The sequence below is a fragment of the Vidua chalybeata genome, chromosome 6 (assembly GCF_026979565.1).
Source record: "Vidua chalybeata isolate OUT-0048 chromosome 6, bVidCha1 merged haplotype, whole genome shotgun sequence".
In the NCBI taxonomy this organism is placed as follows: Eukaryota; Metazoa; Chordata; class Aves; order Passeriformes; family Viduidae; genus Vidua; species Vidua chalybeata.
This window is the reverse complement of record NC_071535.1, coordinates 5,783,323-5,803,617: the sequence shown is the minus strand read 5'-3', so window position 1 is coordinate 5,803,617 and position 20,295 is coordinate 5,783,323. Positions and strand designations below refer to the sequence as shown.

The following is a 20,295-nucleotide window of genomic DNA, read 5'->3' as shown; positions in this document are numbered from 1 at the left end:
ATGACCAGGCATGGTTAATTCTTTTCATTCCTACTGAAGTGGTGAAAATTGGTGATGTGGGAAGAGTTCTCCCGCTTACCCTGTGACTCTGGAGTCAGATTTTGGAACTGACAAGTGATCATAAAAGAAAACTGATTGAAAAACAACTGCATCAAGCAGATATTTGAATTCTGAAGGAGGCAATCTGTTCTAGCCAAGGAAAGGTGAAAATTATTTTAAATATTTTCAGAAAGAAAAAAATATAGTATTGCAACAAGGCAGACACACAAAGTAACATTAAATAGAGTCACTGTTGGTCACTTCCCAAAATCTCCAGGGGAAGAGAGGAGATGCCCAGGGCAGATGAAGGCCTGGCTGCAGGGCTGGGGCTGCTCTGGGCTTTTCCCACCGTGATGGTGCTGGGGGCCAGGGCAATGTTTCCTACTTCAAAGCCTTTGTTTTGGGGAGTTTGTCCAGCATAACCAAAGAAGCACAATCCAAGGGAAACCATGCAGTCCTCAAGAACAGCTTGGATAAAGAAGAGGGCAGGGTCAGAGTGTGTCACCAAAGTGCCAGCCAGGAGCAGAGAGCTCTGTGGGTGCCTGATGAGCCCAGTCCAAGCCCACGGATGGCTTTGGTGTGGTCTGGGGTCACCCACTGGGCATCCCTGGGTATGAGCTGTCCTCCCAGCCCCAGGTGTTTTCTCCTGCTCTGTTTCAAATGATGGAGGGGCTGAGGGCTCTCCCCAGCAAGAGATGGCACTGCAGAGCCCTTGCCCTCACCATCAGGACATTTGTCCCTGCATCCTGCTGTCCTTGGGGAGCTGCCCTGAACACTTGTGCCCTTCGCATCCTTGGGATGGTGATCACCCCAGGCCCAGCACTGAGGCAAGCTATAAATATTCCTCCCAACCTTCCCCCATCACTCAATCCCCTGGCACCCCAGCAGTGGCCACAGCCTCTGTGGAGCAGCCCACAGCCCCAGGCTGCCGTGGGGGCACCAGCTGCTTCCCCCTCCCAGCGGGATGCCCGCGGATGCTCGGAGCCCTGGGGGGGACGGGGCATCCCGCAGGCTCTCCCAGAGGCACCGGCAGATTAGCGGCTCTATTTTTCAAGCTGATCCTCTCCCACCCCCCTCCAACTTCATTCAACTTACAAGAATTTAAGAGAACTTGGCAGGACAGGCAGGATCTAAATTTAAACCCTGGTGGCCATTTCGTCAAGCAGACCCTGATGAGCAAATGGCCTCTGTACCTGGAATGTGGGTTCATGGAAGTGACAGGTCAGCAAAGCAGCTGCCTCTTTCCTCCCAGCACAATGGGGATAGCAGAGATGCCATCAGCACGAGTTTTTTCCTACCCTGCTGTGCACTAAAAAAAATTATTCTTGGAACATTATGGAGCAGGGGAGTAAAAATAGATGTGCAGGTTCAGCATATGGCTCTCTTCACTCCTTGTGATTGCACCTTGTTTTGCAGAGAATAGAAGGAAAAACAGTTGTGCCACCCTGTTAAACTCTGCTTGCTCAGCAGCTCCTGACAATGACACTTGCTGCTTTCCAGGCTCGTTTTAGAAATCCTTCCAGCAACCTGGGTGTCTCTGTGGTGTCAATTAAATCAGAAAAGATGAGTCTGTAATCAGAGCAGCCTGGGTGGGAAAGGTCAAAAACTTGCTGCAACATCCTCAGGTGAAGCTCAGTTTTGCCTGTCACTGCTGGCAGCAACAAATAATCACCACATGGAAAAGGAAGTTGGAAGCAAGGTTTGCTTTGCTCCAAGATCTCCTCTCAGAGAGCCATCCCTGAGCCCCACACCAAGGCTGGGTGGGAGGCAGCTCCCACAGCTGCTCACCAAAGTTTTTTTGGCTCAGTGAAGCTCAGTAGAGACCAAACCAGCTGGAGCTGCTGGGATGCATCAAAAGCCCTGTGGCTGCTGTGCCCATGCACTGTGCCCATCACAGAGGGTTGTGATGGCCAACTTTGGTCCCCAGAGAAGTGACAGTGGCTAAACAATGCCAGTGTTAATGCTGGTGGAGTCATTTCAGGGATGCAGCCTGGGAGGGACCATGCTGGTCCTCGCAGCATCTCCCACCCACCGAGCCACCTCCTGTGGCTTTTTCAGACCCTTGGGGACAGGCAAGTGTGTTTATGGCCAGCTCAGAAGGGGCTGGGTGACAGGCTGTGGCCTCAGGCTCTCCTCTGGTTTCCTTGAAGGAGGAGGACGAGGCTCCAAGATGGGTCACCACAATGGGACCATCGTGGGGGGTGAGGGCAAAGCAGGCAAGGATCCCAGGGAGGCACAGGCACCGATTCACAGAGGGTGACAGAACAGAGGGGCTGGTGTCCCCTCCCAGCCCACAGACCCCCTGCAAACAGGGATGGTGCCACAGGCTTTTGAATGGACACTTTGCCACGCTACAATTTCCAGAGGCAACCCAAAAAAATCCTTCCTCACCTTGCTCCCTCCTCCCCTCCCCTCCCAGCCACCTTCCTCCTTCCCTGGGGAATGGAAGGGAGGAATTTTTGTGCCTTGGTGATCTTTAGCCTTGGCCTCCCTGCTGCTGCAGCAACCCACAGCAGTTCTGTGGCTGCTCCAGAACCAGCCTGGTTGTGTCAGAGCCCAGCCTGGCCAGAAGAAGCCCCTCTTTAGGGCCTGGATCCTTAAGACTCCAGCAATCAGTGAAAGCCCCTGGAATCTGGGCTCCTAAACTGTTTCTGAGCTACAGGATGCCACCAGGAAAAGGGACTGACCCTCACCTGCTCATGCCCTTTATCATCACTCGAAGCCCCTGTGCTGTAACAGGACAACAAAGAGCTTTTAAATTCACCAAATTACCAACAAAACCTCATGTGTTTTTCCAGGCAACATCCACTGGATCCTGCTTTTTTCAGCTGTTTCAGTCAAGCACGTTCCCTCTGTGGCGTAGAAAAGGACTTCAATCCTCACTCTCCCGAAAGATCATTTAACAGCAAACTGGAGGGAGTGGAGATATGACAAGGGATTTTAATAGAAGGCAAATTAAGCTCTTTGTAAGTCACTTCCAAATTGATTTATATAGCCAAGGCTATTCCACTGTGCTTTCACAGTGGAAAAGTCCCCTAAGAAAACACCTTCAAAATACTGATCCAACTCTCCTTAAAGCCAGGAGAGGCAAATCACACAAGTCAAAACCAGAGCTAAAATGTGCACAAAATCCAAAAAACACTCCAAATCACCATTCAGTAGATTGCTCCACAGTCCCCTGAATTCCAGATGCTGGAGCCTAATGGATAATGCTGAGCTATCAAAACATGAATGTACATGGAGTTTCTTTATTCTCAGCATTACAGCTCAATTTCTCAGCATTAACGTTCATTTCAAAGCAAGGAATTTTGCTTGGCCTCCCCTGGGACCCCTAAAATCCTGGTGTTTGTGTTCCACCCCTGCAGCAGGAGCACAGGGTGGCAGGGAAGTGCTAAAGCCAAATGTTTCCCCCTTTTCAGCGTGCTGGAGAATGTGCAGCGACACCTCTGCTCAAAGGAAGGGCCTTGTTTAGATAAGCCATGGCAAACACGAGGCACAGGCCCCGTAGGAGCGGCTTCAGAGGCTGGGAGAAGGTGGAATATCAACTTTCAGTATTTGTGGGTGGAAAAAAAAAAAATCTGTCCATGGTTTCCATGCAGTTTCAGCCTGAGGCTTTGCTTCCCCTGGGGAAATGTCATTCCTTGGCTTGTGACTCACCAAACTGAACTGTGAGATTAAGGAATGGCAAGACAGACGTCTTTGGCTACCCAGGCCAAGACAATGTCTCTCCACCATCATCAGAGTCATCTCCCCTTGGAAAAAGACCAGCTGAATGTTCCCGTTGCTCAGATGATTCCAGAATGTATGACTTGTAAACAGCAATGGAAATTGTGCCAGCAAATACCAAAAGGAAAACTGTACCTTTCCAACAATTGTTGAGCTGGGCCCAGCAGTGACCCTCTGAGCACCTTGTTGTGGGATGGTGTCCCTCGAGACATGGGCCTTTCTCCCTAATCCCTGTGCACAAGGCCTGGTTGCCCTGGATGGTGTCACTGGTTGTGCAACAGCTGAGGCTGCTCTTGCTCATCCCCACCTCGAGTCCTTGGGAAGTGCAGTGGTGACAGCTGGCAACCCCAAAGTGCCATGGCAGCTGTCACCACTGCACTTCACTGGTGTCTGTGCCCACCAAATCCAAAGCAGGCCAATTTCATGTGACAGGGTTAATGAATAAATATGAAATCATGTAAGGAAAGGGCTCTTAGCACTCCACTCCACTTTTCCATCCCACTAGTGCCTGGCAAGTTGTCTGCAAGCAGGACCTCGCTGTGCTGCACTGCTCCCCAGAGGAGCACACATCCAGGAGGGGTAAAGAACCAACATTCTGAAGATGCAGCAATTTGGGGGCATAAATTCCACATATTGCTGTTGAGATAAATGTGTGCAGTGACCCTGCACTCAAACATCTCGATGACATCAAAAGGGCAGTGAAGGCCATAACCCCCTGCTGGAGCTGGGAAGAGGAAGGGATTTTGGGAGTGTTGAGTCTCAAATCCTTTCTAGTGGCCTCAGCTCTCCCTGTTTGAGCAAAGCTACCTCCAGACAGATCTTCCATCTGCACCTCTCACCCACCACATGGGACTTCACCAAAGCTCCCTGCACCTCTGTAAGTGCTGAAGAACCTGGTCAGCACCTGCTCAAGTGAGCAACAGTGGGAATTCCCCTGCACCCCTACCCAAAGCTCAGGGTGAGGAGCCCCCTGTGACCACACAACAAGCAGCAATTGAAATGCACCAAGAGGAGGTTTTATTCTGGTGAATATTCCAGAAGTTTGCCCCAGTGCCATGCAGACATGGGTCAGCAGGGATCCCCTTGGCACAGCTTCTGCCCAGGCTGTCTCTGTACCCATCAACGTGCAGCTGATTCTGCTCACTGCTTTGGCCCAAAGGATCAAACACTGATTATTATATTTGGAGAAAGAGAAGTGGACTGTAGAAGTGTGAGCTGAGAAGTGGATAAACCCCATGCATTCACTCATCTTTCCCTTTAACAAGGATGGAAATTGTTCATCAACACCGGGAGTAGCGTCCCAGTGCCAGACCTGTAGGAAGCTATAAAACAGAGACTCTTTAACCCCTTCCTACAGGAGATTCACAGCCACGAGCTGCACAAACCCAGAAATGCTACACTAAAGCCCCACCTTCAGCCCAAAGCACAGTGAAACAGCCAGGCATGACACAAGGTGAGAATAAGGCCTGGGATTTTCAAGGCCCTCAACTCCAGCCCGACAGGTTCTGTGCTGTCATAACCACATCCCAAATCTTTTCTCCATCCCTGTGTGTAAATCCCAGTATGAAGTGGAGCTCCCTGGAGGGCAGAGAAGGGGCTCCCAATGTCTCACTTCAGTCCGTGGAGGGGCAGGATGGGCTCCTGAAAGGCAACAGACTGGAACAGCCCCGAGCCTCCAGGGCTCATTAACTCTCCTTGGCCCCATCTGTGATTTGCTACATGATGTCTGGAGCAGGAATTTCCACCCTGTCTCCAGAAAAGTCATCCTGCACCCTGGGCTGATCAGCCACCGCACCAACCTCCCTGCTCATTGCTGGTGACTTCGATTAAACCACACTTGAAATGTGAAACGTAGATCGGCTGGGGAAGGCATTCATGGCAGCAATGTAAAGGCTCAGTGCAAACCTTCCCAAGATGAACTGTCCTGACCTTGGCCGGGCTGACAATAAAAGTGTGACATCATGTGCAAACGAGCTCTAAATTCAAACCAGGTGCCGGGAGCTGCCTGGCGTCGTGCGGCTGCGGCGCAAAGCCCTGACGTGTGAGCAGGGATGATGTTGGGGGCAGGAGAAAGGCTGAGCACGGCCAGGACACACTCAGCAACAAAACAGCCAGGGCAGCACAGGACTCAATTCTGCACTGCGTGGAAAATGCTGGGATTTGTGCTCTTCTGTGCCAGTTCCACTTGGGGCAAAAACTAGTAAGCAAACAATTGCTGGTACTCATTTCCATGTGTGTGAACTTTCCTACAGCTCTGGAACAAAGCCAGCAGCACAATAATGAGGGGGTTTTCCATGTTTGCTTATACCCTGGACTCCCCTGGCCCTTGCAAAGTGCTTGGAGAGCACTCCCAGGACACAGCTATTGGAGAGCACTGTGACTTACAGCCAAAAAGCACATCCATGCTCCAGAGCCCCTCCTGGCCAGGCATCGTTCCTCTGCTGCTACCCCCGAAGGAAATGGCCTTTTCCCCATGACTGACCCTCGCCTTGCTCAACAAGAAGGCCCTTCCCAAAGGGTCTCCATGAGCAGTTTTTCACCCCATTATGCACCACCAGGCCAGCTGCTCACCCTTTCCCCACATCCCAAAGGCAGTGCTGGCAGAGCTGTGAAATAAATTTTGAAGAACACTGAATTCATCCTTGTAAGAGAAACCATTTTGATAGCCCTACAAGCTTCAACTCTGTTTTTTTTTTTTTAATTTCCTGAATACAACTGACATGTTCAAAAGCTCTAAAAATCATGCACACATGTGGGTCAGTTCTGTTCTGTAAGCTCCTACCTGGCAAGTGGTGTAGCTAAACCACCAGTAAGTTTGGGTTAGATGCATTCACTTCCAGCTGACAGACACTGAGATTAGTTACATTTGTTAACTTCCAGTCTCCTGATTCTTGAAGAACACCAGCCTCTGGAATAAATTCTGCTGGCTCCTGTTCACAGAGGGGACCATATCTGCACAGAAGAGTCAGGTTTGCTGTGCATGAACCAATACCTGGGAGGACAATAACTGCATTTCTCATTTTTCGCATCCTGGTGTTTTGGAGAGCACAGTCCAAAGAGTAAAATCCATCACTGGGAGCTGATTGGCCCGGGAGGGGCAGTTGGGAACCTTTCAGGATGTGCTGCAAAGCATCACCTGCACAACAGAGTGGGGATCACACACACAACTGTGTAGAGTGTAAACCATTCTTTATTTTTTGCTGGTCATTTTTTGGAACATGCTCTGGCTGTTCCACAGCGACTCTGAGGCAAGGAGAACTCAGAACAGAAAATCTGTTGTACGACACACATGTTTGACATGAGCTGGGCAATTTTTACATCCAGATTATTAATTTCTTTTGGGAATTCCATTTCCACATGAAGCATGGCTGGATGAACACTACTGAAGCACACAAATACCAAGACCACCACCACAAACTGCAGGAATTACACAGCACTTTTATATTGAAAATTCTCTCCCACTGGCAGTAAGATTAAACATGTGCGAAGGTTTCTTTGTATGGAGAGCAGCTGCACTGAACGGTTTCAACATCAAAATCAACTGGAAAACAATAATTTCAGGTAAAGTGTTAAATTAAATCTAACTAGGAAAGGAGTTCCACAATAATCCTAGTTTTGAGCACTGTTGTTTAGCAGTCTCCTTCCTGCCATGCTGGTTACAAAAACCACTCTTCACACCCAGCTTACCACAGTCCAGCTGAAACTTGAGCAGCCTCCAAATGGACAAGGAATGAAAATAGGAGAAAAAGAGAAAATAAATCAAAGGCAACCAATTAATTTTCATCTCTCACATTGTTCTTCCTGCTCAACTGGGGAAAGGGAACCTTTCCAAGTGAGTTCAGAAATGCTGTGAGTCCCTTCATCCATTCTTGTCAAGTCTTCAGTGGGGAGGGTTGGAAAATGCTGATGACAGGCAATAAAGTAGCATCACTGAAATTCATAAATCTGGAAATTTGGAAGAAAAAATATCTGTATGCAAGAATAATGAAGAAAGTATTTGTCAGCATTTAAATGAACTGAGAGTTCCACACTGGAGGCCTCTTCTGCTCAAAAACTTCATGGAAGTGCACAATTGTAGAAAAGCCCTTGAGAGACACAATGCACAGCACAGCTGTGGGAGATGAGAAGGATAAATTACTCTGGTTTTTCATTGTGGACAACACTCATACCTTCTAAATTTGGGAACAGAAATTCTTTTTCTGCCCCTCTCTCCTCCCTCTATATTTTAAGTTATGAACTACAGAAACTCAGAAGTAGCAGCATTTCTAGAGTTTTGTTTTTTTTTTCAGATGAAAGGTAACAGGCACTCTGTAAACCTCTGTGCTCTCCTTTCTGCAGCCAAAATGTAATACCAGAGCTCAGCAGAGCTGTGAGTTGCTTCCATTCATCCTCATCAACTTCACACACTGCAATTCTTCATTCCAAAGTCTACCTGTCAGGACAGTCAGTCAGCAGCCAGGCTAGTTAGGATAATACCCAAGGATTAAAACAATACTGTAGTGATTTCTGCACCACTACAGGAATCCACTGTAAAATGAACACTGTATTTCAGGTATTTTTTCAGTCACACTTTCAAGATGATGCACACAAACCAAACTGCCCAAGGGCAACAGAGCAGTACAGTGAGACTCAGCTTTTTCAGGGAGAGGAGGGAAGAGCAAAAGCTCAGCAAAGCTTTGCCAGCTTTCTGTCCCTCACAGATAATCTAAGTATTCAGACTTAAGCATTACTGGTTAGAGTTTAAAATAAAAGTGACTGCAGGAATGACCTACCAGTACTACTCAACAGTATGCTACAAGAGCAGATAATAAATGAGAAATAATTTCCATAAAATTTCTAATAAATACACTCCCTAAATTCTAGTGTCTGACAAAAATCCTGAGTTCATTCTCATCAATCTAAGATCTCCTGTTTTCCAAAGAAGTTTTGGTTCAGTCAGTCAGAAAATCACTTCCTGATGTACAGCTGTCAGTGCTGACTCAAGGTACACTTTTACAAGGTATATATTTAGTTTTCTACAACAGTGCCAGAGATTCCATGAGCATCTGAATCCCTGCAGTGTAACAAAGCCCATGAGACTCAGCTATCAAAGGGCAGCCACAGGCAGGAAAGCACCTACAACTGGTTAGCAGGAGTTTGAATTGGAAAAAAATAAATTGGAAAAACAAGGGAGTTTGAATTGGAAAATTGAATTGGCAAAAAAGTTCACTTTTTAGGCAGATAATGGCACATCTCAGGGTCACCTTGGTTTTCTGCTGGGTAAACATGCTGACAGGAGCCAGTGCCACAGGAGGAGCTGGGAACTCCTGGCCAGGTGTGGATGTGCTGTTTCTGGTACTGCCAAACTACTACATGGAACACAAGAAACCTCTTCTAGAAACTTTTTAATAAAAATAACTGCAGTCTTTTCCAGGGATCTTTTTCTTTGGGATCCTACCAAAATTTCTGAGTTAGCTCCCTGGCCTCACCACGTGTGTCTATTTCTAAATTAAACTCCTAGGGAGAAGGATACTTCCAAGCAAAAAGGATTTCTGAAGCAGTACTAGCCTGCACCACCTGGTGCCTTCAGGCCACCCATCAAAAATGAAAAGTAACTTCTGGACCCTGAGAGAGTCAAGTGATCTGCTGGCATGAGAAATCAGGAATAGAGAAGGTGATTCCAACTCTGCTATTTGCTGTTCCTCCCCTTTAGACAGGAGAGGATCAATCAGCCTTTGCTTCCTTAGGCATGAAATCTCTGAGGAGATATGGCCACTTTAGGGCCATCAGATCCCACCTGATAGAAGCAAATGCTAAAAACCTCCCCATGGTCTCAGCCACTGCTTTCAATCTACTAAAATGAGGAATTTTTCTTGTGGGTACCCAATACCATTTCCAAAAAAGCCCAGCTGGTGTTAAGAATTGCATTCACATTCAGGGGGCTAAAAAATAAGGAATTACAAAAGACTACATGGAAGTTCATAGACATCTGAGGTAAAATTAAGGTTCCATAAAAGTAAAATTTCCCTTTGTTTTCAACAGAGGCAGATTTTCATCTTTTAAGCCCAAATCTTCTCTGATACACAAAAGAACATAAAATATAGAAACACTTTAGTTCAAACCTGAAAGATTTGTAAAAATGGGAATAAGAAAAAGAGAAGAGTCTTTCACTTGGAGGAATACTCAAGTATTGCAATTTCCAATTGAAAAATGTCTATTATTAACAGCAAAATGAAAACATCAAAACAAAATGCTACTAAAAGCTATTATGCTTGATGGGCAAAGTCTGCTAATTTAAAAATCACATCAGGATGATTCAAGTGTGCTGACATAGAAAAACTGTATTTTAAAAAACAATTAACAAGTATTATCATGACATGCCCATTAAACTGAGCTAAGGCAGTTGGTCTTTGGGTCCATCTTAGGATAAATTAGGGTAAACACTTGGAATCAACAAGATCTTACTGTGAACTGGCTGAAATTTTGGAAATTAGTCAAGCAACAGAAATCTTTCAAGGATTAGGACAATGTGCACTATCCTATGTGCATATATCACATTCTGCATAAAAAGACTGATGTAATGTCTATGCACCTTGTTGTTTTGAAAGGACAAGTTATTTCAAGTTTCTGTTTTGTTCATCTTGTGCCCTAAACCATTTTTGCATTGCAGAAATTCCTGACATCTTTTTACCTGTCCTTATTATATCATCATAACTCATATTTTAGAGTGGCAAAGATGAATTGTCCAGTAACTGAAGAGTGACTCAAGATTAAAGAAGGACCATCAGTAATGGAGCTGAAAAGAGCTTTACTTCTTCCTTGGCAGCTTTGGTCAGTGTTCCTTTGGGATGTCCAGCACTCACTGCAGCAGTGTTGGCACCTCTCTGGTTCTTGCTGTCCTCCTGAAGTTCAGTTCAGACAGTGTCAATAGCTGTTACTGATCAACCCAATTGAAAATTATTAGAACCAAACTGAGAAGGCCAACACAAATGCCAAAAATAACCAAGGCACATGCCTGTGAAGAAAGAAAAGCAAAAATTAATGTTGTGAAAGTCCACAAAAACAGGTACAAATAGTGTCTTTTAAAATAATCTCTAATGTTTCAAATTACTCAGTCTTCAAACACAAAGAATCTGCTTAGTGGGAAACTAAACCAAGCCTGGGATAGTTTTGCTGGGAACTCCTGGAGCAGTCTGGTTTCCCTGCTCACTCTATCCAGCTGCACAAAATATAATTTGCCCTTTACAACTCTGGACAAATCTAGAAACTGATTAGTATTTTACTCAAAATACAATTAAAATGGCAATGGATTTATTACATTTTTGAATAGCCAGATGATGATAAAACCACAGTTCAAGAGACTGCAGCTTGCTGATTTTTAACAGGCCCCCAAATTTGCTGGAACTAGTCATGACTTTAGATGGTCAGAGGGCATCATTATTAGATTTTCTTTCAGATTCCCTGTTTTGTCAATACAAGAGCAGCCCCATGAATCATAAGAATGGCAGAAAGACTATGTATAAACAGTCTGTCAGCATTTTGGCCACTCTGCTGAGCAGTGGTTAAATGAAGACAGACAGTTACAGTGCAAAAAGCAGGCTCCTGCACAAATTCCAGCCCAGAACTTAACCTACTGCAACAAAAGAGAAACCACAAAGAGGAGAAAAAAAAAAAAAAAAAAAAAAAAGAAACAAAAAGGAAGAGAACGAAAAAAAAAAAAAAAGATGTTTTTGCAAAGTCTTTTACAGAAAACAAGCACAAAAACTGTTGCACTTAAATGCAGTTTAGCTTTGTCCCAACTGCCCAGACAGAGTAACAGGTAAAAACTGAGCAGAAACTGGATTAAAAGTCAACATCTGAAAACTATAGGGAAAAGCACATTCTCAGATCAATGGTCCAGTATATGGACACACTGCTTGCCAAAAAACTCTGGTGAAGAAGGAGTTTCAGAAGGACCAGGGCTACCAGGAAGGATGAAAGAAAATGCTCAGAGATTTTGTGAGCTGTAATGAAAACAAGAGCTTTGCCCCTCAGATTGTGTGCTCCACTGTGTATTAAAATGCATTTAAAATGAGCCTGTTTAAATATTATTCGTGCAGATGAGAAAACAGAAAACATACCCCAAGTTTCTGTGGTGATATAAAGTCCTCTCTGTTAAGTTTAAGATAAAATAGTCCAGGATATACAAAAAGCAAACATGTTGATGTGGTTGAACCTTTAAAAAACAGAAAGTAAGATTTTGTTCAGAGAAGACTGAAGTACATTGCAGAATCATATACTGGATTTCTTCAAGTTAAAATAAAACCCAAGAAAACCAACCACCACAAGAACTTACCAACTACTCCAAATATATTTTTTATGTCTGGCACATACATTGCAAACAGAACAACAACTGCATTCAGTGTTAAGGTGACAAGGATATGGCAAATCCACGACCCAGGAAGATGAGAGAAAAATACCATCAACACAGCCTTCCTTGCCTACACAAAGACAAACATTGTGTGGGTAAATACATACATACACACACATACTTTTTGATCTTATCTCCATTCCATAACCTTAAGAATTACATAATTCCAGATGTGAAAGAACATTTTAAAAATCAAAATGCCAGAAGATTAGTGATGGTTTAATGCTTTGTCTCTCTGTAGTATAGAATGTAATTTATTACTGTATTAAATCAAGATTTATCACATGGTCATTTGTCTTAAGAAATTACTGGCACCTCCCTTTTTTGGAGGGACAAAAGAAGGCCTGGGGGATAGTGCTTTGTCTCTTTGAAAATGCCTGGTAGCCAGTGTCAGCATGTTGCCAACTGATACATAAAATATACAGTGCTTCCATACACAGAGTTTTGCCTGCACAGTTTTTGGCCCTAAAAGAATCAATTTTCAATTCTACCACAGTATTGATAAGCTAAACTAGTTTTTTTTGTTTTTTTTGTTTTTTTTTTTTTTTGGTGAAATAGGTCTATATGTGTTTTTAATTTACAATTAAATTGAGTTTCAAGTATAAGTGTGTTTGTGTGTGGGTGCGTGCATGTAGAAAGGAAAAACCAAGTCAGCAAAACTCAATTTAAGAGAAAAAAAATCAAACTAAATAAACTTTAGAAGTTCTGAATTCTCTAAATTAAAAACAATGCTCTGGGCTAGTTTTAATCTGAAATCTGTCTCAAGAACACAAATTAGCTTAGTGGTTAGTTGTTATTTTGGAGCTTTCATGGAACATATGCAAATATGTGGTCTTTGATCAATCACTTGACAAGTGAATAAGATACACAAGACTAGATGTGACTCAAGAATTGCAGTCTGCAAAACATTAGTGACCAGTGCTCACTGCCAGCTCCAGAGCTCTCAGGAATACTCACTGGGAAATGGATTAGAGGGACTGTCAGGAGCACAGCAAACAGAATGGCTGCTCTCACAGTCATGATGATGGTATCGTGGGGCAGGTACCTGGAGTAACCTTGCAGCAGTTCAGAGTCCACTTTGTCTGAAAACAAGACAAATTAATTGCTTTGTTAACCACTGGAGAGCTAGGGTAATTAGCAATGCATATTAAGGTGACATTCAGATGAATCCATCTGCTTGGGGGGATGCAGATACACTCTGGCATTACTGACACACTAGGAGGCAAAATCTTCAGGGAAATGAAAACCCTCAGGAGGCAAGGCCAGGTAGAGCCTCTGCTGAAGGCAAAGATGCCCAAAAAAAAGACACAAACATGAAGGAGACAGCATAAAAGAAGGAGGAAATTTAACAGCAAAAGTCAGAGCACTGAGAGTGGTCTGCTACCCTGATTTTTTTTTTTTTTTTTAATCTTAAGTCTGCTTTTTTGGACTTCAGAATAGACTGAAATTTTCAAAGTCTGGTCACCCTGTGAAGTTTCAAATTCACAGAAAACAGAAGAAACCATCTGAACCACAGAGAGATGAAACATGCCTCATTTCAAAGAGGGAACTGTTCTTTTGTTTCCAATTTAAAATAAAATGTTTTACATTTTCTCAGACTGGTATTTTAGGAACAGGGAACAGACTTTCTCTGTTTAAAGAAATAAGTTAATTAAACAAGACAACCAAAAAGTGAAAAGAAGCTTGCAAGGGGAAAAAAAACCAAACCAAACAAAACAACTCTCTTACAGACATCCACTCTTTGATTCCAGCATTTCAGGCTCCTGAGTCTTCGAGTTACTAAAGGAAATCAAGCCTGCAGAAAACCCAAAGCATTCCCAGTGAAACAGACTGAGAGGCTACACTCAAGACAGGGTCTGGTCCCAAAGAAATCATCGCAGCAAAGGCAACAGGAACTGGGATGGCTTCCAGGACTATTTTTTTTTCCTCTTTTTTTCCCCTTCTTATTAAGATTTCATCTGGACAGATAATTACCCTGCACTGCCTACTCAACCTCTCTGAGTTGCACTTAAATTTATATTCTCCAACAAACCAGGAAACAGCAATAGTGGCCAATAGGCTATTAGGGCCTTCAAGACTCCCCATGTAATTTTTGTAAGGTTTCTGGATATCTAGGGAATATTTTCAGACATGCTCGCACCTGGGGGCAATAAGTACAAAAGTCCCTAAAAATATGGAATTATTAGATGCTGAAAGTCAATATTCTTAGTGCTTTGTCAGACACCATCTCATCCCTACAGTCAAGAATTATAGAACACTTGAAAGGAAAGGAAATCCTAATCAGAACTTTCATTTACTGCCTTACAGTCTTCTATTTTTATTAGGAGACTGTATTATTTAGAATTATTAAATTCTAAATTATTTAGAATTTTTATTAACGCCAATCAATGAAGATTAGCATGTGATCATCTCATAGTAAGAGTTTTCAGAAGATATCAGAAGGATCCTCATGGATGACTGTTATGCATTTATGTGACTGTTGTGCATTTATGTTTGTGGTATGAAACAACAACAGAACCAGAAAGTAGAGGAAATTCAATAAACTAGTTGTGTTATCATTGCTGTATGAAATAGACACTCACCTATATCTGCCAGGGCTGTGATGGACCTTTAAAAAAAGGCCACTCTGTAGATAAGAGGTCTGAAATCTTTCTGAAGTACAAGAATGCCAGACAGAAGAAGTCATCTATGTTTAAACTCTACTAAAAATCTGTACCCAGAAGTATCTAGAAGTTCAAATGTAGAGTGATAAATTGGTACTGCAGCACACTGCCACCTAAATTCTACAGCAAATGAAGATGTCTGTAGAATTTGGCAGGGCAAGTGTGATACCCCACCCACTCTTCTGATTGGTAATAAAAAGGTACAGTTACTTCGTCAAATGTCAGCAACATTTCTAAGAAATGTGCACTTCTTCAGTTCATGTATCAAACAGACACATTTCTGGCTCAGGAGCTGCCTACCCTTTTGGATTTTTAAAATCTGAGGGTTCAAGTGTACTAATGCCTGAAGCATTCCAGGCAGAAGACATTTCTCATTTATCATTAACTTTTGTTCTAAGGAATACCTGAAGAACACACTTACCATAAAATGTCAGGTACCCAAAGAGAGCAGACATAAAGTAAATTAGGAAACTCAGACCAATTCCTGTGACAGTTACATTCTGCATTCTCCTTTTGGATGGACTAAAATGGAGAAAGAAAAGGACATCAGTGTTGCTTTATCTGTATTGAGGATGATTAAACACAGCACAATCTATACAGTACCTTGCCTTTCATAAGGAAGCACTGGCTTAATTTAAGGTCACTGAGTATTTGCTGAGGTCTGTGCTGTCACTGATATTTAAGGGGGTTTAAAAGTATTTTTAATCTGGTAATTAAAAGGGCACTTTTCAAGCAGACAATTAACACTGTCCCCATCCTGTATGGAATTTAGACTTCCCAGTGTCTCTTTTAAATGAAAATTGGGGTTTACCAGGATGATACCTATTCAGAGCCAGGAACAGAATCTATGTCAAAAACTGAATCAGATATGGCCAAATGCAGATTCAGTTACAGCCATAAAAATTGACTATTGAAGTACCTTAGCAAATGACCTTTTTTTCTCCTGATTGTCCAGGGCAGGACAATATCCTGACACTGATGATGGAAATACATTTGCTACTTTTCACTCCTCTAAGAGAGAAAAAGCCAGTACAGACTAAAACTATACATTTCCCAAAAAGCATGAAAGCTCCTTATTCTGCAGTGTTTGATGGCATTGACCTAAAAATAAAAATTACTCAGGATTAATTTATGGAAAGTATTTAAAAAAGGTTATAATTGTATTTTAATATTGCATGTGTTCATACATTACCTTTGGAGCTCACAATAGATTGGCAAGACTGAGGTATGGCACAGAAAAGAGAAGGCCATAGTTGGTATTGCATAAGCACTCTGAAATAGAAAGAAAACATCTTGTAAGTTGTTTGCTATTACTGCTGGTTGGAAAAATACCTGTATGAACTCAGAATTCAGTTCAAGTGTTGGAAATCAGTGGAAGTATTTCCAGATGAATGCTTTGAGATAAATCTCCACAAGACAGAAATGGAGTCTCTAAATCAGTCCACAAAAATTCAACCTTTTCAAGTCATGTCACTTCAAGTGGACACAGCTCAGTTTCATCATCAGGAGAAGTAATGCTGCCTGCAAGCCAAAATCTGGAAGATTCTTTTTTGATTGAAGCCAAGGACTTATGTAGAAGGAGCAGGATGTGTCCCAGAGCCAGTGTATCACTTGTGAAATTCTCTAAAAATTTTTCCAAATTCTAATATCCATGGCTACCTGTCAAATTAATGATTCCTTCACCCTGACCTCACTATTTTATTACTCCTTCAGAAAAATTTGTATAAAACATAACAGAAAATATTAACAGGAAATATAACATGCTTTGGCATCTAAAGTTTTAAGACAGTTATGTAATTAAAGATGCAACCACACAATTAGTGGTGTCTTATTCCAAAAATTTGTAATAAAAGAGATGAATCATCTAGTAGCTTACTGCAATTGCCAAGTAGAAGAAGCTGAACTACAACAAACACTTTTGTGCTGAAATAATCAGGCTCATACTGGTAAAGATATGCTACTTTCTATTGATAAAGCTAATTTTGAAAAAGAAGTAGAGATGAGTCCCAAGATTCTCCCAAACACAAAAAGCCAGAATTTCACATTAGATGTTCCTGGTCAAACACCATCTCTTCTTTAATCTACAGATAACATTTGTCTGATGTTTACATTGCCCAAGCTTTTTTTTTTTTCCTTCCCTTTTTCTTGGGAGGGTAGGGTGGACTTTTGTTTTTTCAGAGAAATGCAGCCACATCCCTCCTAGATCTCACTACAGGGCTATCCCAGATTTACTTTTTTCCCTTCCTCTTCACCCCCCAGAGACCAGGGCTCTACATGACACTTCCTCTCCTGCAAGCCTTGATGGGTGGTTACATGATTTAAATGCCACGTTAATTAACAAATACCAGAGCTGGCACCCAGTGAGATGCACAAGATTGCATCAGGCCTGAAGAATCAGCTTCAGGTAAAGGAAAACTAAAGTTAGGTCCAGGCAGTGTCAGGAAAGCTGCTCTACCCTGCCAGGAGCTAAGAGCACACAGCCAAGTAGCACCAACTTCCAGCTGAGGGCATGTTAAGTTGCCTTGATCTGATTGCATGATGAGGCTGACCACTGCTTCATCTGTTATACTTTCTTTTTTTGGTCATATTTCCAAAATATTTTCATAAATGCTAACTTTGACAGTCAGCTTTCATATAAAAAAAAAAAAAAATGAGACTGGATAGCACTTGGCAGCAGGTACAGAAAATATTTCAGCAGCCCATAACGAGTTTTACACAAGGACATCTTACCCTGGGTAAGGTTTAAATCCCAATTTTTTAGAAACCACCACCCCCCTTTAAGTTTGTGTATTGTTAATAGAGATTACCTCTTTTGAAAGATGAAAGAGCTTTGCTTTACAATCCCCAGTAGAATTTGAAACCTGTAAAACATAAATGCAAAAAAGAAAAAAAAAAAAGGCATAATGAAAGAATAAGCCCAAACCACAGACATGAAACTTTTCAGATTCTGTGATGATTAATAAAAGAAGGAATTTAAATTGCAAGCCATTCTGAAAGTGTTAATGTAAAAAAAGCATTACAGTTTACTAGTAAAATTAGAACTTCAAACCAGCATGCACTTTACCTGTAAATTCTCCATGGCACTACTCAGAGGTAGAGGACAGGGGATTGACCATTTTTTAATCACAACCTGCAGAGACAGCATATTTCATGTATGAATGATATCCTAAAAATCAGTTTTCAATTTAGATACACATAGCTGAAGTCTCAGCCTGTTGGAACACCCAGCAGGGAGCTACACCCCCAGTAAATTACCAGGCCTGCCTGGCAGCCAGGCCACCAGAAGGAGACTCGACAGAAAAGCCTGTCAGTGCCATTCCATCCAGCTGCTCACCCTGCACAGCTGGCAGCCTTATGGCCCAGGGATCTGGAGGTGGGGCACTGCAATGGGCTCTGACATGAGCTGAAATCCAAGCAGCACTCCCAGCCCCTCTCCCTGGGCTCCACACCAAGGGCCTCCCGGCCGGAATTGCTGCTGCGTTAGCGATCCCAGCCTCGCGCCCGCAGCACACGAGCCCTCAACAGAGATAGAGCAGAGCCTAGGGCTAATCTTAAAAGGCAGAAACATATGGTTTGGACTAGAAAGCAAAGGAAAAACAATAAATGCAATTATTGTCCCAGAATGTCATTGGGCCTTTAGCTACACCCTGCTGGTTTAGGGACTGCCAAGTAAGAGGGCTGAAAATCAAAGGGAAATTAAAATAAGAAATGTTACCTCCTTTTTCAGGAGCCCGGTTTAAAATGATAGTTGCATTGCTCTCCTCACCCTAATTAATTTCCTATTGTAGTTGCCTGGCTTTAGAGGTTATAATTCTTCTGAAGCCTAGAGCAAATAATTAAAAACTTAATTAAAGACTCAGATTCACGAGAAGAATAACATGCAAGGGAGCTCTTCCCCTGGATCAGAGAACTGTGCTTTGCGTGCTGCCAAGTGGTGTTTCCCAGAGGATTAGATGCTCCCTCTTGTCACCAGTGCCAGGAGAGACAAACAAATGTTACCTCTGGCCAAAATGTGGGGAAAGAAAACTGTGGGTACACAGCAGGCTGAGTGCATTGTGGCAGTAACACGTTTTAAACTGCACAAGAACAACTCATTCAAGGTATGGAACTAGGTGGGAGCCTGCTCAACAGCAGCCTGCAAACACCAAACTCTAAAATATAACTTGGGCCTGGGTTGTATTTAAAGGCACCCGAAGAGGGGAAGGCTTTGAAGGCTCCAATGTAGTCAGCTTTGTGGGAACTCCCCCACACCAGTCCAAAGCTGGAACAGGCACTGGAAAGGGGCATGGAGCTGAAGGGCAAGGTTTGGGGAAAGTAAAATGTGCCTGGCAGTGGTGAGGGGAAGATTTCCTGCAAGCTAAAGAGCAAAGATATATATAAACATTGCAGAGGGAGGACCAGGCAAGCCAAACCTAAAAGGCTGGAGAACATTTTTCTCAAATAAATGTAATACAGATTAAGAACAGACTGAAGTGGAAATAAAAGAAGACAAAATAAAATGTACTAGGTGCATTTTTAAAATCTCTATTTATATTTGCCCACTTGCTTAATTATTCAAATGTATTTGGGTTTCCAATTGTAGTCTAATGAGTTTCCCCAACTGGAAAGGATTTTTAAGCTGGCAGCACGTCCCAGTTAGCTGACCAGTCATGCAGGCACCACAACCCTCCTCTAGAACTTTAAGACTATTTCATATAAACATTCTTTTGACTATAAAAAATGTTTGGTTTTAAGTGAAAAAAACCGTAAAAATCAAGAGAAGTTCTAGTGGAAAAAGGGTGTTTTAAGCCCACACCAGAAACATTGCTAAAGAATAAAGTTAGAAGCTCAAAGTGTTCTAATAGTCTCAGTAATTTTTTGTATCCTGCAGAGGGAAAACAGGAATCCCTTTATTCCAGCAGTACTGACAGCACTCAGCAAAGGGGCTGTCTGTGCATAACATCATCCATTGCATATGGCAGGTTCCCAATCTGCAACATGTTTTGTTCTGGAAACATAAACAAGAGATTTAGACAAACTCCATCAGCAATCATTAACACCTTTGCTGAACAAGCCATCAATAATGCTGTCTCTACATACACAAAAAATTACAAATCTGTCTTTATGCTTCACCAATATATACATCAAGAGGGAGGGCAATAATAGAAAAACTTAACAATCACAATTTTTTTTTTCCCTGAGGATTCAAGTCAGGGAAATATTCAACAACTGAGCATCAAAAGTGCTCAGGACCTCACAGAATCTGGCTTTGAATTAAGAGTTACATGTACTGGTTTTTCTTCTAGATCAGCTCATCTCAGTGTCTGCAATATTTTTGCAAGAAAAGCGTAGAACCAGATTTTTGGCTTTAAAGGAAGAGATACTGAGGCATAGAGAGGACATTTGAAACCCAGAACAAAGAAGTCTCCAGCCCTTTGCTCAGTGCACTCCCTGACCAGACTGACCAGGATGTCTCTTTTCTGCAGGCTGCAGTAAAAT

The 20,295-nt window shown here is 42.8% G+C and overlaps 1 protein-coding gene across 2 annotated transcripts in view; it reads right to left on the bottom strand.

Annotated features, from left to right (window-relative positions):
- Positions 1–6,937: 6,937 nt before the first annotated feature.
- SLC38A6 (solute carrier family 38 member 6) overlaps positions 6,938–20,295 on the bottom strand; it is a 38,169-nt gene continuing 24,811 nt past the window's right edge. Inside the window, exons 9-16 of one of the 2 annotated variants that reach the window (XM_053946456.1) lie at positions 17,882–17,947; positions 17,625–17,678; positions 16,010–16,089; positions 15,239–15,339; positions 13,112–13,236; positions 12,080–12,224; positions 11,865–11,959; positions 6,938–10,759 (exon numbers count right to left, since the gene is read on the bottom strand). In XM_053946456.1, coding sequence (XP_053802431.1) covers positions 10,679–10,759; positions 11,865–11,959; positions 12,080–12,224; positions 13,112–13,236; positions 15,239–15,339; positions 16,010–16,089; positions 17,625–17,678; positions 17,882–17,947 — 747 coding nt within the window. In that variant the 3' untranslated portion in view covers positions 6,938–10,678. The remainder of the gene's footprint in view (positions 10,760–11,864; positions 11,960–12,079; positions 12,225–13,111; positions 13,237–15,238; positions 15,340–16,009; positions 16,090–17,624; positions 17,679–17,881; positions 17,948–20,295) is intronic. The other variant, XM_053946457.1, reaches the window with a different exon arrangement.